The 21,506-nt window shown below is 38.4% G+C and overlaps 1 protein-coding gene across 1 annotated transcript in view; it reads left to right on the top strand.

Annotated features, from left to right (window-relative positions):
- FAM83B (family with sequence similarity 83 member B) overlaps positions 1 to 15,921 on the top strand; it is a 50,335-nt gene extending 34,414 nt beyond the window's left edge. Inside the window, exons 3-4 of the mRNA XM_040599442.1 lie at positions 7,375 to 7,499; positions 9,653 to 15,921. Coding sequence (XP_040455376.1) covers positions 7,375 to 7,499; positions 9,653 to 12,002 — 2,475 coding nt within the window. The 3' untranslated portion in view covers positions 12,003 to 15,921. The remainder of the gene's footprint in view (positions 1 to 7,374; positions 7,500 to 9,652) is intronic.
- Positions 15,922 to 21,506: the final 5,585 nt, after the last annotated feature.

The raw sequence follows: 21,506 nt of genomic DNA, 5'->3' as shown, positions 1-21,506 counted from the left end.
TATTTAACAGGGATTAGAATACAAACCATGAGCTGCACTGTCCTAAAGTAAATGCTTCATAAATACTTTTAGATTTACTGTACTGGAGATAGCACTGAAGAAGTTCCAAGGTCTTTGCCAGAGTTAGTTTTCAGTGCTCTGAGTACTGCCTTGGCTGAACTTCCATATAGTCCCATTTGCAATTCCTTGCTTCTGTAACTAGTTAGACCGTGTTCACGCCAGGCAAAAAAAGCTATAAAGGCTCTTCTTCACCACATCCATTTTAAGAACCCAATCTAAAAATCAGATACAGATGTGGTGTATTTGTGAGGATAAAGAGGGCTTTTTGGTAGAATTTTGGAGCAAACTTATTTTATACCAATTTTTGCTCTGTAGTATTGACTTAGGTCCTTAGAAGTATTCCCACACCACTTTCTATGCTTGTTTGTTGTGTATGAGTGTGTGGGATTGCCCTCTGGTGGCCTAATGCACAGAGCTATGGGAATTTTTGGAAAGAAAACATCAAAAACCTGTTGGGTTCTGTAAACGCTGGTCGTGATTGCCTTCATGAAGTCAGTATGTGGCAATATTTCCATACTTTGGAACTTGAGATACCACCATTTGCTGGTTACTTGGATTAACTATGCCATAGAGGTTGCCAAAGATGGTGATATGTCTTTTCATGGCATGAGTTTTATCATCCCAAAAGAAAAGAAACTGGGAATATTAATTTCAAGTGAAATCTCAAAAAATGCCATAGTGTACATTTTGAAATTAATTCTGTATCTACAGCTGTTTCAAAAGCTTAACTTCTTTTTAGTGGATTCGAGGTTGTCTTTTTAATATGGTTTTATAGACCCACAGGCATTTCTATGTTTGAAAGAATTGATGTACAGACATTAGAGGATTTTGTACAGATTAGTGTGGATTGGAGAAGTTTGGACTTGGCCTCTTCAGTGATGTTATGTTTTTTATGTTTCTACTTCATAATGATGGGAGAAATAGAATATATCTTTACTCTGCAAGGTTTACTTAGAATACTTAGAGTTTTATCAGAAAATGAAAAATACATGCCAAAAAGCTAAGCAGTAATCCTGTTGCGCTGGGTTTCCAGTTTAGCTTGTAATGAAGCTTTTCAAAGTAATGGTTTTCTCATCCAAGTGCTAGTCCCAGTGACTGTTGCTCTGAGAATAAAAGCTTGCTACTCCTGCAGTGATTCTCCCGTGCCTTTCGTGAGGATGAAGAGAAGCTGTAGGTGACTGTGAAGGAACAGTCAGTACTCTGGAGAAGTTTTCTCCCATTTCCTTTTTCCCATTGCTTCAATGTTAACAAAAATAAAATAAAATAAAAAAAAACCACAACAAAAAAACCCCAACCACCAAAAAAACCCAACCCAAACCAAAAAAAAACAAAACACAAAATAACCCAAAAGACCCACACAAAACATCTTCAGCTTTCTGTGCTCTTGGCTTTCATTCTTCCGCTGCTGTTCAGTGAAAGCAAGAAGAGGACAGAGGTGTATGGATCGATTTCTTTTCCTCAAACTGTAGCACCAGCAACATTGATCTCGTTATTCCCTGTTATGATTTGGTTCAGTCTTGCAGGAGTATGGCAGATGCTCCTCATGCCATGCACTCATGATGAGGAATTTCTGTAAAGCTTTTCTGACTCAGCGCCTTCTCTAGCTCTTTTTCACTGCCATTGAATCAGTAAAATATGAGATGCAGTGATGAATGAAATGTTTTGGGTTTTTTAATTCAGATTTACAATTCAGTAGTCTGCATGGGAAAAAATATATTTTATTCAAATCTTCATTAAACGTCTGTGCAGACAGCTTTCCTTATCTGTAGTCTGACTGCGTATCAGGGCCTGTTTCCCTCTTTATTGAAAGATATAGCTGAAAAAATGGATAGATTATATATATTATGATTATTTTGTGAATTCTGTATAGGAGAATATAAAATCGGGGTTTACTAGGAGCTTTTTTAGAATTCTGTACAGTATTTCTTCTTGTGGGTTGGTTTATACTTAATGTTCATCTTAACATCACCAGTGCAACTCAACTCAGATACTTTCACGTTTCTCTTTCCCAAGTTTCATTTATCTGTTTCCTGACTGTCCTACAATTTTCCTCAGTAATTAATGTGTTTTATTTTTTTTTCTCTTCTCTACCTAAGCTTCTTTGACTAACTCTGTCGCTGGTCTGACTTGTTCAGTCAGCAATTCCTTTACATAGAAAGATGAAGAGTCGTTACAGATTCAGACTTTTTCCAGGTGATTTCTCAAAACCTAATAGCCAAATTTTTCAAGAGATGCTTTTTCGTACTACTGACAGGTGCTGCAGCAAACTGTGAAATAGGTTTGTACTGCAGAATGCAGCACCAAGACAACAATCCCCAGAACCACCAGAATGTTCAAATGCAATAACTTAATTTTGTATTAGAAATAAAGAACCAATGCAGCCAATGTTGCATAATGCTCAAGAAGTCAACCAAGCTCCTCAGCTGATGCCAGATCTTTGTGTTTTACTTGACATAAGGTGAGGCATGTGGAAGAGGCTCCATGCTCTCCAGAAACCTATTTCTACTTCTCTGGCAATAATGAAGAATCATCTTGCTATAGGAGGATATTGAAAGCAATTCAGCAGGAACTGTTTATTACCTGAAAATCCTCTCAGTATTTTTAATGAATTGCAGGAATGAGAAAATAAAACCACTAATGAATTGATTTTACTTTCCTTTTGTGAAGTCTACTCCCAGATATGTGTACTTAAATGCATAGTAGCAGCTACTCTTGAGACCTGATTGCAGCCAATTATTTCTCACCAGTGTTATCCAATTCAACAAAAGTTTTCCAGTACTTCCAAGTCTGAGTCAGATTTGGTTATTAAATAGACCTGCACAGCACAGTCTTGTATCTGTGAGCAAACTTCTGTGCTAAGGGCCAGATTGCAGCGAAGTCACTGAGATTTTGTCTTCGGTGGTCATTGAATCAGATTCAAAGTCAGAATAGAAGCAAACTTGAAAACTACTTAGCATTTCTACAGCAACTATTATGTCTTAGTAAGAAGAGAGACCCAGGATAATAAGTAGTATTAGTAATTATGAACGATATGAGAAAAGTGTTTTGGTTTTTTTTCCTTGAAAACTGTTAGGTGTATTCTTTACAGCAAGTATAGAGTGTGTATTGAACACTGATAAAAACAGTCTCTGCAAGTAAGTGCTGAAGTGAAAGGTTTGAGACCACTATATTCACTGTACTTATCTGTCACACTGGAGGATTTTTACTGATTAAAATAAATATGTAATTGAATTGCACTTCATAATTTTAAACTGTGCTTATGTGTCTCTCTCTGGGAAGATAATGGTGCACTCATATGTAAGAAGAGGTTAGGGCTTCTTTCTTGTTCATCATTTGGGTGTCATTTAACTGGATAGCCCTGATGGCCTTCCTTAAACTGCAGCCAGCGGCTGTTTTAAATGTCCCTGAGTGTCCTACAGCCTGCTCTTGGAGGAGGGAGGAGATCCTGTGTCTGGCTTCAAAAACCTTCTAAAACATCAAGTCCTTGATTAAACTATCCCTCCGTACACATCCGTTAGCAGTCACTGACAGAAACAGGTTACAGGACCAGACAGACCTTCCGTTTGAATCACTGTGGCTGACCTTACATACGTTTGTGTGTCCCATCAGGCTAGCTTGGTTCCTTCGTGGTGTGTGGGTTTGTTGGTTTCTGGTTTGCCCGGGATTTTCCTCTCAGGGTTCAGAAATGAACTATTGCTTTAGCCACAACGATGCAGTGATTGGTGACATGCTGCTTTCAGCAGGGGAGACCTTTAGCCTGAGGATGCAACCGAGTAGAAAACAGCGTCTCATACCAGATGGGGCTCACAATTCACTATGTACATCTTTACTGCTTCTGATTCTAAGTGGAAGGCATTGTCACTGTGTATCCTCAAATTTTGTCTATATTTTGGGCAATTATTCACAGTATGCATCCCTGGCACCTAATTAGAGGGTTCAAAGTAGCTGAAGAACGCCAGATGAACTGTGAGAAAGGTGAGCATGATCTCTGATCTCAGGCACATGCCTTTGTGCTGCCATGTTCCCATCTGTATAGAGGATGACATGGTGAGACAGGAAAAGAGTACGGGATTAAGGAAGCAGGATAGAAAAGCTGGAGGAAGAATGATAGAACAGGGGAAGCAGAGACTATGATTTTTTTAAAAAGCAGTAACTTAATGGAAATTTTATTCCTTTTTTAGATAGGCCTACTTGAAGTTATATTTCCACTTATGAATACCTAAGGCAAAGCTTTTTTTATATATATATAGTATGGTAATTTGCAAGCCATTAGCCTTGCTTGTGCCTCCAGCATTCCAGATTCCCAAGTGTTATCCTGTTCAACACCAATCCGGCCTTATCTCAGTAAGATTTGATGTGTTCAGCTGACATGTCTTTAGGCCAGCATTACTTGTTATGTTTACTTGAAAATATATAAGCTGCCTCTCGAGTTACCTTCTTCAAATTATAATGACATAGATATAATTTATTATAGTTAAATTTAAATCTGAAATAAAAATATAATTACATGGTATACAGAATTGAGTAAATAAGTCATTAAAGTAAATGCAAACTTCATGACTAGTTCACAACATTTTATTTTATAGTAAATAAGGGTTTCCTATTGTGATAAACTTTAGAATGGGTAAATTCCAGTATTTTTTTCTCTTTTCAGTAATTACTTTTTCCACATTATTTAACTTTCAAATAAAAGCTTTTTATTTAATTATTTTTACTTAAAGCTTGAGTAGCTGCTGGAAAGAGAATAATTTTCTTCAATGGGATTGGTTTGTTCAAAGTCCAACAAAACCACACTGGAAAAGTGGGAAAATTGACTTTCACTGATAAGAAAACTTCTAACTGGTGTGAAGAAAACTTGAAAGACACAATACTAGGTTGTCAAAAGTGATTAGCAGGTAGAGATGCAAAATTACGTTAACCTCCCATTCAATAATGCAAATTGGGTGGTTATTGTTATTAATTCTTTTTTAGCTGTTTTTGAAAATATACCTAAGCATCCACCTGGGTTTTCACTTTTACAGTTTTACAGCATTTCTAGATAATATTTCTATTATTTACCTAATGAAGAGGTAAATTTACGTTTTATGTTTCTAGCACATTTGCAAAAACATTTAGGTTACAAATTTTTAAATACTGTCTTTGTACATTTTAATTAAGTTGCATTTTTGTTCAAACAGTTTGACAAAGATGCTAAGTAAAAATTCACCTATATAAAGAAACAAAATGTAAAGAACTTGGATAGTTTGAACTAAACCATAATTTGCCAGCTCAGCAGCTTTTAAGTGTTACTCTTGCTTCTTTGATTTGATTTTTCTTTCAATAATTGTTTTCAAATACCAACAATGAATTATATACTGATTTAGAAAGCATGTGTTATTTGGAAATGTGCTTTCATTCATTTCATGGAGGTTTTCACCTTTTTTTTTTTTAATTTTCTGTTTGGAAAGATAAAGTTCATTGGATTGTAGCAGACACTATTGTTAAAACTCCTACAACCTCTGTCTATCAGAACCTGATATATTTTAGGTAAATGTGTAAGTGCTCCCATAGACAGTAAAGGTTTATGTAACTGTATTGTAAACTCAGTCATACTTTATAGCCTGGAATCTTAAATACATTTGTAAGTTTAAACATCTCTACATCTTTCTGAGGAGGGTAAGTGGAGAGGGAGGCGCTGAGCTCTCCTCCCTGGTATCCAGTGACAGGACTCATGGGAGTGGTTCAAAAGTGCACTGGGGAGGTTTTCATGGACATTTGGAAGCATGTCTTTACTAAGAGGGTGGTCAAACAGGCTTCCTAGAGAGGTGATTGATGTCCCAAGCCTGTGTTTAAAAAGTGTTTGGACAATGCCCTTAATAGTATGCTTTAGCTTTTGGTCAACCCTGAAGTGGCCAAGCAGTCCATCTAGGTGGTCATTGTGGCTCCCTTCCAACTGAAATTATGCTATTCTATGCTGTTCTGTTCTATTCTATTCTGCTTACTTTCTCCCCCCAGTTTTTCTGAATTTACCCTGCACACAGTCTTACCTGTATTGCTTCATGAACCACCGTAACCCATCTCTACCTGGCCTTTACAGACCATGTCTGCTGTGATTTTCACCCTGTCCTTGTAGCAGTCCCATGAAGCCAGACAGTCCTTTGTATTCACAAGTCTTATATTCCACTATTTCCATTTATACAGTCTATGCAATAATCATATGGGTTTTCTTAAAGGCAGTGCTAAGCTACAGATTTCACTTGCACTGGAATACTTGTAAATTACCACAAATCAGCATTGCTAGAACAAATATTGCAAGGCTAGAAGCTACAGTAAATATCGTGATCATTCACAGCTATATTCTAAGCCATTTTTATGTCTTGTGATGCATTTTGTATCTCACAGACACATGAGTTCAGTGCTGTAGGTTGGTTTGCACTGAATATAAATTTTATTTTTTCTATAAATAAATACCTTTCTGTAACAATTTCTGATAAATGCTTTTACATTTTTTCTACATCCATGTAAGAACTTTTTGAAAATTATATTAGCACAGTGCAGTAACACATCTTTTGAATTTTTTTTATTTCTAGAAGACAATGGCTTACCTGAACCAATTTCATTTGCATCCTGGGAGAAAAATTTACCACATTTTTGAGATCCAACATAGAAAATTTCCCAAGTGCAATTTACTGAGCTTGCATGAGTAAAACATAAAGTGTCTTAACAGAATTCAAACATAACTGCTGCATAGAGTTCATGCTACCTATGCATGTTGTGATAGCATCTCTGAATTTAGAAATGTGATTGATGGTGCAAAGCTGATTGAGAAATCTTAATGGTGGTATAACTGCAAGGGATTCTGGTGCCAGGTGGTATCATTCAATGGATTATCTCAGAGTAGGGTATCTGTGTTTGTAGATATAACAGCCTTGTTCAATTAAAAATGATCCTGGTTCTTCAGATTTTGTCTCTGATTAGATGAGATGCTTAGAAATCTTCTAAATATTTTATATCAGATTATGAAAACAATTGGCTCTTTTCAGTACAAAACCTCTTTCTCTTGTCAAAGACATCTTGTGCCAGACCATCATTTCTGGGAGCAGTGGCTATGGAAAAGCAAAATTTCATTTTCTATGGCCTAGGGAATTTCATCAGTCTTGAAGACAAAACAGTAACTTGGATCCCTAGAAGACAAGTTTTACCAGTCTTCCCTGCAGACTTTACTGATATGCAATAGGATAACTCTTCTCCTACTGTACCTCTGACTTTTAAACCCCTGGATGCTAAATATGGAATATATGATATCAACTAAAGTATTTCAATTGTCTTTTTCAGAACATGAGGGTGCGGACAGTGAAAGGACAAGATTACTACTCTAAAACAGGAGCAAAATTCTATGGAAAAATGGAACAAAAATTTATTCTTGTTGACTGTAAGAAAGTCATATATGGTTCTTACAGGTAAGAACAGTTACTGAGGTGTCTGTACAAAACCTGTGATCTTAGTACCTTTCCTATTGCAAATCTGGTTGGTTTTTTTTCTATTTCTGAAAATTCTTCCAGGGAACTCCATGGGCAAATTTGATTTCTTTGCTGTAATTTAACAAGTTATCATGGATACTCATTGCTAACAGAGAGCCCAGTTTTGACATCTTCTATTAGGTTTTCACAAATAAGAAATAAAGGCTATAGCTTTTGCTACAGCTGGAGACTTGCTAAAAGAGAGAAAAATACTGATTTGTCTTATGTTGTCTGAATTATTCTTGTTTAACATTCACTCCAGAAAAGGCTGCCAAAATTATTTCATAAGCTCTCTTGGATAGCTTCTCCTCGTAATAATTTTCTAAAGCTACATTGTAGACCTGTTCTGTGGCACTCTGTAGTGTATCACGGTCAAATTCAGAATTTCCCAAGTTAAGCTGGCATAGTTTCTCTTTATATTTGGCTAAGTTTCTTTATTCTACTTCCCATTTTATTGCCAGTGTATGTGTGCAAAGCATAGGCTGGAAGAAGTTATAGTTTTGCAGAGCTGGAAAAAAAATAAGTTAAAGCAGGGACAGTTCTATCTCACACGTTATTAAATATTTTCCTTCTTTTCATGCTACACTTCTCTCCTTTGGTCTACCAAATTAGTTTCTGCCAGCATAGTGCCTGGGTGCCAGATCCACAACCACTGACTTTCACAGATTTGCACCACTGTAAGCTTTCTAAAATCTGGCTTTTTATTTCCTTTGAGGCTTGGCCAGCCCCAAATTCAGACTGATGTATATAGAGGGTAGTGAGGTAAGTGACAAGTTCATAAATGAGTCAGTGTAGGAGAGTCCAGGGAGAGTCTGCCTGCTTTGACATCTCCACACAGTGTTAGCTTCTGTGAGAATGTGATGGGTTTTCTCATTTCATTTTGAAAAATAACACTACTTTGAGACCTAGCAGCACAAGGGATGGAATGATCAGTTTCTGTAGACATTAAGCTTGTGTTGTGTAAAAGAATCTAGTGATTTATAACAGGAAAGATGAGTTTTTCTGAATTCTTGCTCTCTGAACTCAATTTAAAGTTTAGAGGTTTTTTAAGTATTACAAAACATATTGGTTTTAATTGTGAAAATAGAAGAGATTTATGCAGCATGACCTGATTTAATCTCAGCACAGTATTATTTCCTGAAAAATAAAAAAAGAAAAAAAAAAGAAGAAATAAGCAAGGTATTTATGTGAATACTACAAGCCTATTTTCTTATATCCAGAAGATAAATGCAAATAAAAGAAGTTTATAGGTTTAATTTCTTTTTTTTTCATGAAAATAGCATTGCAAAATTGATTTTTTCTTTGTTGTAATCTACAAATCACAAGCTTTAGACACCATGATACTAGGCTTGTTGAAACATACTTAGTGTACATGTTAATGTATTTTATCTAATTTTCTAGCTGTAAAGCAGCTATAGCTACTTAGGTTTGAGCATACGTTCAGCCTTTCTAAGGTGGGTAGAAAAGATGTAAATTGCCTGCATCAGAACAGCATCATTGCAATTAAAATAAATGTTCATATCCAATCTGGTGTGCATAGTAGAAAATGTAAACTTTTTAACAATTCTGAGGTGCATCTTTTTGAAAATGTGTTTAGAGTGAAGTACATCCAGAACTGTTAAAGTAGTTCTGCATATTATTTCTTTCTTTCTTTTTTTTCTTTTTTTCTATTTTTTTTCCACAACATAACTACACATTAACATTCTCTGACTCAGGAGTAAATGCAGTGGGTCTAGCCAATCCTGGCTTAGTCTTTGTAGAGGTAATTTTGCTCCATTAGGTATTTCTACTCCGCTGTTCTACATTTGTGAATGCTTTTTTGTAATATTCACTTTTTTTAAGGGCAATTAAGTGGTTATAGACTCATTCCTGCTGTCACTGAAAGCAGTGGAAAATCACCACCTGATTTCGAGTTGTATTAGATTAGACCTTCCAAATCCAAATTATATGAATCATTCCCACTATTTATTTATTTATTTAGAGAAGACTTGTACAAAACCCAGGTTTGTGTGAAAGCTTTCTTATTAAGAAGGACCAGTGTAATACTTCAGTTCAAAAGAACTGTTTCTAATGGTCTTTTGTTCTTCTTTCAGCTTTATGTGGTCATTTGAAAAAACCAACCTCAGTATGGTTCAAGTTATCACAGGACAGCTGGTTGAATCCTTTGATGAAGAGTTCAGGACACTGTACGCCCGTTCTTCTGTTCCCAATTCATTTGCTCCAGAATTAGTGCGTGTAAACAGTCGCAGGACACTCTGGGATAACGATACATACCAACACTCAGTGTCTTCCTTGGCTTCAGTTTCTAGCCAAAGAAACCTTTTCAGTAGGCAAGACACGGTTCACAAGATAGATCCTATTTGTTGGAAAACTCGTGGAAGATATGCAGTAAATGAAATAGATAAATATGCCTTGAGAAATCAAGCCTATAGTAAACAACCGTTTCATCCAGGTTTTAATATACAAAATACAATCCAGCAGTATCAACCTAGTGAAAAAAATGAGCACTGGAAGAGACATAGTTATGCTGGGGAGAAGCCAGAAAGGACACCTTACCTGTTGCTCAACAGAGCTATTAATAGAGCCAACAATCAATCAAATGCTTGGAAGATGCCATCTGATAGCCTTAGTATTGTTTCTTCGTTGCGGGGAGGATATACAAATAACTACAATACACCCCAGCAAAGTTTTGCTGATCAGTTTTCACGTCCAAAGGTAAATCTTGCAGAAAGAAATTCAATTGTACGGAGGTCTTTTAATGGGACAGATAACCATATACGCCATCTGCAGCAAAGGATGCCAACCCTTGAACACACAACAAAATCATTCCTACGTAACTGGCGAATTAAGTCATATTTGAATGATCAATCAGATTACCCAGTGGAGTCTAATGGCTCAGCCTTGGGTGACAGATATGATAGCTATGACACAGCTGAAAATATTAAAGCTCATGCACTGTATTCGCATTCTCGCTTACGCTCATCATTGGTGTTTCAGCCAACTTTACCTGAACAGCAGGAAGTAAGCAGCTGTGCAAGTTCTACAAATTCAACTATAATTGGGTCAGAGGGAAGTGCAACACCTAAAGGGACATCTAATCATGCTCCGAGTGTGCAAAATGGAACAGATAATATTGTAGAAGAGCTTAGCACAAGCGTCCCTCTGAAATCAGATGCACCAAAACCCCACAGAATTCATATTGCAGACAACACAAAACCTACTGTAAATTCAAATGCAACGGGTGACTCATCTCTCTACTTGTACACGACACTGTGCGCAGACAAACATGCAGAAAATCTGAAGAACCTTCAAAATGAAAATATGCTAAAAAGAAGAAGTTTTCCCATGTTCAATTCAAAATCCATATTAGACCCTAGTGCCAACAAACATGCATCCAATTACGTTTACAGCACACTGACTAGGCATAGACTTAAGCAGCCAGTTAGTCCAAAACTTCCAGAAGACACACTGAAGAGCTCTAAAAGTTTACACAGTGTGACCAACCACTTACCACAGGAGGAAAAGAACCTCAAAGGAGAGCTAAAAAGCCCAACTTCTAGCAAGGCAATCTCTATGGCTGCTCTCACTGAAGCTGGCAAGGAGGAGTCTAGTAAGGATTGCACAGCAAAGAAAGAAAGTAAGAATTCCCCAAGTTTTCTAAAGAAAGGATCCCAGAAATTGAGGTCACTTCTTAATCTCACACCAGACAAGAAGGAAAACTTGTCAAAAAACAGGGGTCCTGCCTTTTACAGAATGTGTAGTAGTTCTGACACACTGGTTTCTGAAGAAGAGAATCAAAAACCAAAGATTTCTGAGAATAAGACAGATTCTTCCCCAAGGAGAAAGAGAAATACATCATCAAATTCTCAAGGTAGCTTGAACAGAAGTAAAGAAGATGTCACAGGGAGCCCAACAAAGTCACCAAAGTCACCAAAGTCTCAAAAACCTCCATCTGATGAAAGCAATAAAAAGTGTCCTCTCTTGTGCCCCCTTGAAAGTAAGTTCATAGAAACTGCAGGAGATGCCTCTACCCCAAGATTTAATACAGAACAGATTCAGTATCAAGATGTAAAGGAAAGCACCACAAACACTACTCCCGAAAGCGCCCCTGTTTCTGCTCTTCAGAGAGCAAGTTCAGTGACACCACAGTTGCCAAGCTCAAAATGCCAGGAGGAGCTAAGATCCCGTTTGAGTGAAAGGCGTGTTTATAGTCGCTTTGAGCCATTCTGTAAGATGGAAAATGCTAGCCAGCCTGCAGGAAACACACCCAACAGCACTTCACATCTCTCAGATATTAAAAGCAAGACCTTAGGGAATAGTTACGGCAGGAGTAACCACATGGTCAGCTACAACTCAACTGCTTATCATCCATTGCAGCCTAATGAAAATAAGCTGAGAGGATTTATGCAAAAGTTTGGGAACTTCCTACACAAAAGCAAGTAAAATTTTTGTTGGTTCTGTTGAAATACAGCAAGAGTGTCCAAGCTGGAGATAATCTTAACTGGACAAGACCGATGGGCAACTTTTGTAGACCTTTCTTGGGTTTCTTCTGGGATCTAGGACATTGGAATGAATGTACATATTTTTACATAATTATCCTAGAATTGTTACACTTAAGTCTTTACAGAAATTCCGTGTCCAGAAGGTGTCTCAAGGGAGTTGTTTATAGTGTTTATATTGTAACATTAATTTTATACATTTTCCTTGTGAAGAAAGTACATACTAGTACATTGTAAGATTTAAGTGTGGGGAAAACAGTTTTTAAACTTCAAATACTACTGTTTCCAAAGACTTGCCCTTTAAAAATAGGATAGCACTAGGAATAGTGGCTCGCATTTTTTTAGCATTTATGTACACTTTCAAATGATAAACACAAAATGTTAATGCATTGCATGATACTTGTCTTTAAACTAATTTTTTAAAACCTCCTATAGGCTTCATATTGTTAATAATTTACCCCATAGCAGTTATTGAACTGTTTGGGCAGCAGATGGATCTATCTTACTTTATTGAATTTTCCATGTAATATGATATTTTTCTGAAGTATTTGGCACACATATCTGAAAGTGACCTTAATCTGAGCTTTCACAGACTTGTTTACATGGTTAAACTAGTGTGAATGTAGAATGAACATTGAAAAAGCTATTTATAAAAAAGGTGCCTTGAACATAACTTAGAACTAGTCTAAATTTCAATGGGTTAATTACGTTTGTATAACATGCCAGTATTCTGTAATGTATTCTAAAAATTGCCTTTTGTTACTTTTCTTCTATTTGGTATTTTTTAAAAAAAATTGTCTGTGGAATTCCATTTCTCAGGTAAGTTTTTGATTTTCACATGCAACAGTCTGTTTTAAATGTTGCCAGATGTATTTGCAACTTTGGCTTTAGTATCCTATTTTTTAAATAAGGTTGCAAGTGCTTTGACTAGGTGTACCAGGGAAATTGCAAGCTCAACCCTGCAATGCTGCCTTATGTCAGGACAAATATTACGTGGCTAGGAGCAATTAGACATCTAAAAATGGGATTTGTAAAGGTCACCACATCAAACAACAAGGCACCTCTCCTAAGCCAAAGAATGTATCAGAGAAGGGTGATAGTAGCAAGTGTTCAACCTTAATGAAGGTATTTAGGGACCTAACAGCAGTCTAAGGGACACATTTTTATTCATCCGAGCCCCTCAGTCATAAAAAATGTCTTGATATTAAGTGACTATACCAGGTTATTGCTTACAAAAAGCACAGGCAGGGTGAGGTGTTTGGGCAGCAGCATGGCATCCACTTCTCATCTGCAGTGTGCAGCCAGAGCATCCAGCTGGCTTGTGCCCTCCTGGATGTGGAGTTTGTCTCTTAGAAGAATGCCGTAACCATTTAGCTTCAAGATGCTCTGTGAAAATTTTGTTCCAAATTCAGAAATTTGGGATAATTAATTGCTGAAAGCTTATAATCCTTATACAGGGTCTTCATGTTTTAGGAGACCACTTTATTCTTAGATCCAAAAGGTTCTACAGTGTTCTATGGAGGGGTCCCACTATGAAGGTCTTGGCTTGATTCTTTAGGAAGAAACATTAAAAAGGCATTTCATACACCAGCTAGATTGAGCTCGCTTGTCTCTTCTACCTGTGGTCCTGGGAAGAGATTTCATACAGAAATCTGCTTCTCACTGAGGATCTGCTCTGGCTCCTGTGAAGTCCCCGCAGTTAGTGTCAGTGGTTTCATTGAAGCAGTGCCAGGTTTTTATTCCAACTGTTTCTCAGGCAGCCCTATTAGGCTGATGCATCATAGCAATAACTGTTTCACTGTGGGGATGGTATTTATTTATGAGTGTGATGAAGTTTGCATCTTAATCCTCTGCTGAAAGTTTAGGTCTCCCCCTTACCTGTAGCCACAGAAAAGATTTTATGAATTTCTTGATGAATACTGGTGACTTTGTTCACTCCGTGCTGAAATGCCATAGTTGGTGGTTTTGCCAAATTAACATGTATACTAAAATAGCATGTCCTGACAGAGGCAGCATGTTCAGGCCCAAGGTAAGCAGGGTCTTCCTAGTGCTCTAAGTGTATTTTCAGTAGAGGCACAACATACCTCCCCAGGTACGCCGCCAACAGCAATGCAATACTGTGCTTTTTATAACTTAGTATTTTTCAGCAGGGTAGACAGTTATCCAGGATAGTGCCTGAATTAACACTGCAGCAAAGGAACCTAAGATGCACGTGGTGCTAAAAATGTTGGGGGTAGGTTTTAGGAGGATCTTTTTCCCTCCTACCCTTATGAGCTCTGACATATGCTTGTAGGAGGTGCTATATCTGGGAAGGAATTTAGAGAGGGAGAACAAGGGTCTTGGGGCAAGTTTTGAAGTGACAGTGCTTTCTATTTTGTAGTAAACTTCAGGAAATCTATTTTGATACAGTTTGGAAATATTTTACCATATTTTTCAAAGTAGATTGCTAATTAGAGTCCTGAGAAGGCAGATATTTTAATTTACCAAGTCATCTATGTTTATAGATATATACTGCTATTTTGTACCTATGTAGAAAATTAAGAGCCTTCTGTGAAGAGCCTGCTCGTACACTTAATAATGCAAAAAAGATAATCACAGTAGAACTAGCTTTTTTTCATTTTCAGATCTCTCCTCAGAGATCCCACATAGGCATGCTGCTACATTAAAGCCTGATCTGAGGTTAATTGAAATGAATGCAAAAGACCACCACAGACCTCAGTGGAAGTAGGATCAGACATTTAATGTACTGCCACCACTATTTTAAGAAATGCTACAAGATCCAGTGCTGCTTGGGGAGCACGAGGCTCTGACACCAGGGGAAGAGCAGCCCGATGCCCTGCCTGCAGCTGCGGCTTTGAAGGTGGGGAAGCACACTGGGGAGCTCCACAGGTGGTGCAAGGACCAACTGTTAGTTTGTTCCCTCCAGAACTGTGCATTAAAGGTGGGAAAACAGTGCTCACCCAGTCCTGTCAGATTTGCCTGATGTCTCTGCGGGAACCCAGCTGTTCACAAAATAGGAAGGAAAAGTAGTTTATTTGCATGAGAAAAGAAAAAGGATTTGCACGTTTCTGGAGGGAAAGAAAAATATGGTTTATATTTTTAAACTTCCTTTTCCCAAAGCTCGTCTGGATGTTTCTGCTTTTCCAAGGACATGCATTTCATTCAATGTGTCCTAAGTGTGCTCTGCACATTGCAAGTTTGTTACACCCTGCACACACCTAATGCACTCCCAGTTTTGTAAGGCTGTGAAGTAATAGCTGTTGCCGTGCGTGACGGTCCTTTGGCCAAATGGCTTGGGAATTGTGAAACCCATAAAAAACAACGTGTCATTTCCACATTAAATAAAACACCATTAGCACCGTAATAGATCTAGGAGTGCGAAAGCCGATCAGTTATGCAATGCCGAGTGGGGCTCAGGAGCAGTGCAGCCGGGAGATACAGGCTGCTCATATGGTGCCCATTCCATTCACATCATAAACAAACCACCCCTACATATGGTTGTAATGCCCAGTGAATAAGTTGCTTCATTTCTTCGGCCTTATAATAAACAGTTTTTACTGCCTCTCAGATTGCAAAATGTTGGTTGTTCTCATATTAATGAGTTGCATTGCACTATTTGTTCATGCTAACAAACATGAACTAGATGTAATGAAAGGTTATAATCAGAAAAATCAAATTTCCAGCTGTCTAAATATCTGAGAGTAGTAGTATTTGTAACAAACCTTGAGAGAAACAAAATGCTTATCAGGCAATATATGTTTGTGCATTGAGAGGTGAAAAATTACTGTTCAGAGAGAAAACAGTTTAATTATTTTTCAGCTTTCTGAAATGTATTAGGAAATGTCAATTATAAAAGAAGTAATAAGAAAAATAATACCAAAATCTGTTGCAAGACAATGGAAAAATAAAATTTTAAATTACTCCACTAAGCTGTATGTTAACTATATTTTTTTTCTCCTTTGTTGCATTATGTGGGATAAGCTGTACAACCAAGTAGCTTTGCAACTGTGTAATGCAGAGAGGTCGGTAAAGTTACTGTGGTACTTACTGTAATGTATTCCCCATATCAATATTTTACTGCACAATAGAGTGTTTGGGGGTTTTGTTAGTTTTAATTTAAGTCAGGAGACTTAGAGCATCACAAAGCTGCAGTATTTCACAGGTAATCGAAACACGTTACTCCAATTTTGTCTTCACTTGCATGGGTACATATTCCATTAACACACTGGTGACAAGAGAGGAGATTGCATTGCTCAGAAGGCCATCTTGCCATTTCATTCTGTATTTCATATAGGTGCTTACAGATGTCTTGGTACTTTTCTATAGGGTCTGGTTTTTTTCATAATTTTCAACTCAAAAGTAAGAGTTACAGTTAGGTCTCAATTTTTGACATTTTGACGTGATACCAAAGACATGTTCCATGTTCTGAGAACTCTTTTCTGTATTGAGAAATAGGATGGAAGAAAACATTTGCTCTCAGAAAGAGAGCTCAGAACGCAGCTACAGAACTACTTTGCCGTTAAGCAAAGCTAGTAGTGGGGATTTCTACATTAGTGATGTTGACTAGTTAAGTTTTAACCCCTTTAACCTCCTTGCTAAGAATGCTCCCTCCCCACACACCCCAGTCTGTATTTAAAAGCAATTCTTATATATGTAACACTTCAAAAAATGGTCAGGTCCTATTTCTGAAAAGCCAGGGATATATAAGGGGTTACATTCCCAAATCAATTATTTTTATATCTTGAAAATCATTAGAAGCAAACAATCATTTAAGTTGGAAAAGACTGTTAAGATCATCCAGCACTCGATGTCTTCCTTATAGTGAGGTGCCCCAAACTGAACACAGGATTTGAAGTGCGGCCTCACCAGTGCCAAGTACAGGGGGACGATCACTGCCCTTGTCCTGCTGCTGGCCACACTGTTTGTGATACAAACCAGGGTGCACTTGGCCTTCTTGGCCACCTGGGCACAGTGCTGGTTCATGCCCACCTAGCTGTTGACCAACACCCCCATGTTTTTTTCCCCCAGGCAGCTTTCCAGCCACTCTTCCCCAAGATTGTAGCGTTGCATGGGGTTGTTGTGACCCAGGTGCAGGACCTGGCACTTCTTGTTGAACCTCATACAACTGGCCTCACTCCATCAATCCAGCCAGTCCAGATGCCTCTGCAGACCCTTCCTACCCTCAAGCAGATCAACACTCCCTCCCTCCCCAACATAGTGTCATCTGCAAACTTACTGAGGGTGCACTTGATCACTTCATCCACACCACTGATAAAGATATTAAACAGAACTGGCCCCGGTACTGCACCTTGGGGAACACCACTTGTGACTGGTCAACAACTGGACTGAATTCCATTTACCAGCACTTCATGGGCTCAGCCATCCAGCCAGTGTTTTACCCAGCAAACAGTATGCCCATCCAAGCCATTAGCAGCCAGTTTCTCCAGGAGAACGCTGTGGGAAACGGTGTCAAAGGCTTTATTAAAGTCTAGGTAGGCAACATCCACAGTCTTTCCCTCATCTGCTAAGTGGGTCACCTTGTCATACAAGGAGGTCAGGTTAGTCAAGCAGGACCTGCCTTTCCTAAACCCATGCTGACTGGGCCTTATCTGCCAGTTGTCCTGCACGTGCTGTATGATGGCACTCCGGATGATCTGCTCCGTAACCTTCCCCAGCACTGAGTTCAGGCTGACAGGCCTGTAGTTCCCTGGATCCCCCTTCTGGCCCCTCTTGTCAATGGGCATCACGCTGGCTAACTGCCACGCAGCTGGGACCTCCCCGGTCAGCCAGGACGGCTGATGAATGATCGCAAGTGGCTCGGTGAACACGTCCGCCAGCTCCCTCGGTACCCTTGGGTGGATCCCATCCAGCCCCATGGACTTGTGTGTGTCTGAGTGGTGTAGCAGGTTTCAGACCATCTCCCCTTGGATTATGGGGGCTTCACGCTGCTCCCCGTCCCTGTCTTCCAGCTCAGGGGGCTGGGTACCTGGAGGACAACTGGTCTTGCTATTAGAGACTGAGGCAAAGAAGGCATTAAGTAACTCAGCCTTTTCCTTGTCCTTTGTCTCTATGTTTCCCCTGCATCCAATAAAGGATGGAAATTCTCCTTAGCCCTCCTGCTGTTGCTAATGTATTTATATAAATATTTGTCATTGTCTTTTATAGCAGTAGCCAGATTAAATTCTAGTTGGGCTTTGGCCCTTCTAATTTTAGCCCTGCATAACCTCATGGCATCCTTGTAGTCCCGAGTTGCCTTCGCCTTCTTCCAAAGGTCATCAGCTCTCCTTTTGTCCATATATATCTTTGTGTATTTTTAAAAAATATCTGTATATTGCTGGAAGAGAATCTGGTTTACTGAAAATGACTGGACAACCCTTGAGAAGAAGCTGCTGTGAAGACTATTCATCTTTGTCCCATCACATGTGTTACTTCAACTAAAGATTCACTGGATAAGGGCAAAAGGTAGCTGGAGGGAAAGGATTCGTTACTGATGAAAGGCCCATGACGTATGTTTATTTTGATAGTGTTGCTTCCGTATGTAAATACAGCTGGGAAAAAATTGCTTCTTTTCTCTCCAAAACAGACATTTATGACAGTTGAAGTAGAAATATTTCAAAGACAAAACACCAGTGGCAATATTTTATTGTGCTTGAGAAATGAATGCAGCTCATTTATTAGCATTCAAACACAGGACTCTTACATGCCTGTTGCACATCTGTTCTTGCCTCATTTAACAATCAACATGCTCAGAATTCAGACTGATTGTGTACAGCTTCCCAAGCTCTTGAACAACACTGAAACTGATCCAACAAGGCATTAAACACATGCTTAGCTTTTTAAACGAGGCAGTCCCAGGATAAAGCATAACAGCAGGCATATGTGTTTTGTTAGATTTTGGTGTAAAAATAATCTCAGTGTAGTCCTAGCTCATGTACTTTGGGAAACTGTTGACTTGACAATTTCATTGTTTTCTTTGGGTCATGTCTGATTTTGACCACACCACGTTTAGGCATTGTGTCTCATATGTTTCTGTCAAATGTCATACATGCTGGTGTTAATACGTCATTATCATGGTTTCAGAGTTTAGAGCAGACTTTCTCAGTGCAGGGTCTGTGGATCCCTGGTGATCCATAAGATTTCAAAAGGGGACATGGAAGTGGAGAATTCAAAGTACTGAAAAAACAACCAAGCCAAACAAAAAAGCATTTGCACATATTTCCACATACAGCAAAGGAAGCAAGTAAAACCAGAAGATAAAGTCATAAATGAACATTCATAATGTGCTCTTTACCAGTTGAAAGTGAAAGCTGGAACATCAGTGCTGCAGGAAAAATAATAATCAGGTGCTGTTTGATTAAAAAAAAAAAAGCTGAGAAACACTGACCTAGACAATGCAAAAGAAGCATGAGAGGTGCTACAAACACACAAGACCCAGAAGGGATATATCTGGGTAGTTTGGAGTGGCAGGGCAGGGGCTAGAATTCCATCAATTTGGTTTCAATACTGACAGATGTAAAAGACTGTGCTGGTTTCATTTAAAATTCTTACTTTATGTGTAAATCCTTTTTTTTTTTTTTTTTTTTTTTTTTTTTAAGACTGAGTTCCTGGATTGCGTAGCAGCTATGTTTTGGATATACTGTGTGTGTACAGATACAAACCAAAACTGTCTTGAAATAATTTATTACTTTTATTTTTTACCAAATAAAATGTTTCTTTTAAAGCTCAGCTCATTCCTGTGTTCTTGTTTTCACTGGCTCATACTGTTATTAACATTTCTCATTTCAAAATTTAGAACACCTTTTTTCAAAATGCTGACATCAGGTATGTTGAGTGAAATATTGTAAATTGAGGTCTCAAAGCTGCTTTGTGGCTGCATCAATGTTTGCAGAACTGCTGCACCTTCTACGGGACCAAGGATCCACTCAAACAACAGAGAAAGGACCAAAGCCAGTATCACTTGATTGTAAAACTTCTGGAATAAAATATAGGTAGAAATAAGCTGGACCAAAAATTAAACAGGGTATGGTCAGCTGTGTTAGCATCCCTTGTGCTGACATTTTGGACTTGTTTGCCTTCCTGTTAATTCTGCTTTGCTAGCGATACCAGGTTCAACAGTCTTTTCTTTTTCCTCCTTCCATCTCCAGCTTAATTTCCTATTTACATGAAACATCCTTCAGAAATCTGTTTGCCTGCCTCTTGCCTTGTAACTGCTATTGAAAAATCACTTCCACCACATTGCTTATGAGAATTAACTTCAGACAACACCATGCATGAGTGCATGCTACTGCTGAATGGCTCATGAGAAATTGATTTTGAGTCCTGAATATTTGCTCAGGGCCTTTGAAAACCCAGTAGGAAACCCAGTAGTGTTTCTGAACAGCTTATGGTCTATATTTAGACTCAATGGAGGAAGGAAATGAAAAAGAAGAGAGGAAGTGAAAAGTGCAAAAGACAGAGGTTATACAGCTGTGAGGCGGTTACTCAGTTACCACATACAAAACCTTTGATGGTTGGGGTTGTGGCAGTGCGTATGCAGGCACACATGCATGTGCCTGCATGCATAATACCAAGGCTCCTACTTGTACAGGAACTTTTACTTACATATTAATACATGTAAAATTAACCTCCGTTAATTGAGGTCAAGCCTTTTTGCAGTTCCCACACAGAAAAGTCATTGTAGTTCCCATCTCTTCTCTATTCCTTAGTTTTCCTCACTTAGGTCTAACCTGAACTTACCCTGCCAGCCACTCTGTCTGCAGCATTTCAGCATCGGTAGGTAACTATTAAAAAAAACATGAACCTTTTCATTTTCTCGTCGTTTCAGTTGGATAGAGTAGGAAGCTATACCTATAGCCAAATGAGGACAAGACTGATGGCTGTATGGGTTGGGGATTTCTGAAAGTACTTCCATGCCATTCATTACTGAAAGTCAAGATGTACCACTTTTTGACAAAACATTGTTAAAAACTAAAATAATTAGAATTGTGGCAGAATTACATGAATCTCCAAGAATTTCTCATAGCTAAGCTAGAGCTGTCATCCCCTTTCAGCAGATGTGAAGCCCAAGGCTCACATGCCAGAGTAGCTGTGAGTGCAGACCTCAAGGCAGTGAAACTGGACATCATTTTACCTCTGTCCAGTTCCACTGCCTTGAATTTACCAATAATATGAGTGACTTGGAGACTCCATTTCTAGGTGTGTAATCTGGGTCTTGCCAAGCACAAGCACACCCTAACAAAAATCTTGCTTCTATTAAGTGCCTGTAAAATTGTCACTTTCAATGTTGCAGATCTTTGTATATAATAAACAGCTTTTCCTTATGTATCTGAAAAATTACCAACTTTCATGCTGTATTTGAAGCACCCAGCTATTTTTTATCCAGTAGTGGGGGGCTATATTGTGATAGATTGTCAATAAGTAGTCCCCACGCACAAAATTAACTGTAATT

Source organism: Falco naumanni, chromosome 6 (genome assembly GCF_017639655.2).
Source record: "Falco naumanni isolate bFalNau1 chromosome 6, bFalNau1.pat, whole genome shotgun sequence".
Taxonomy (NCBI): Eukaryota; Metazoa; Chordata; class Aves; order Falconiformes; family Falconidae; genus Falco; species Falco naumanni.
This window is presented reverse-complemented; position numbering and strand designations above follow the sequence as displayed.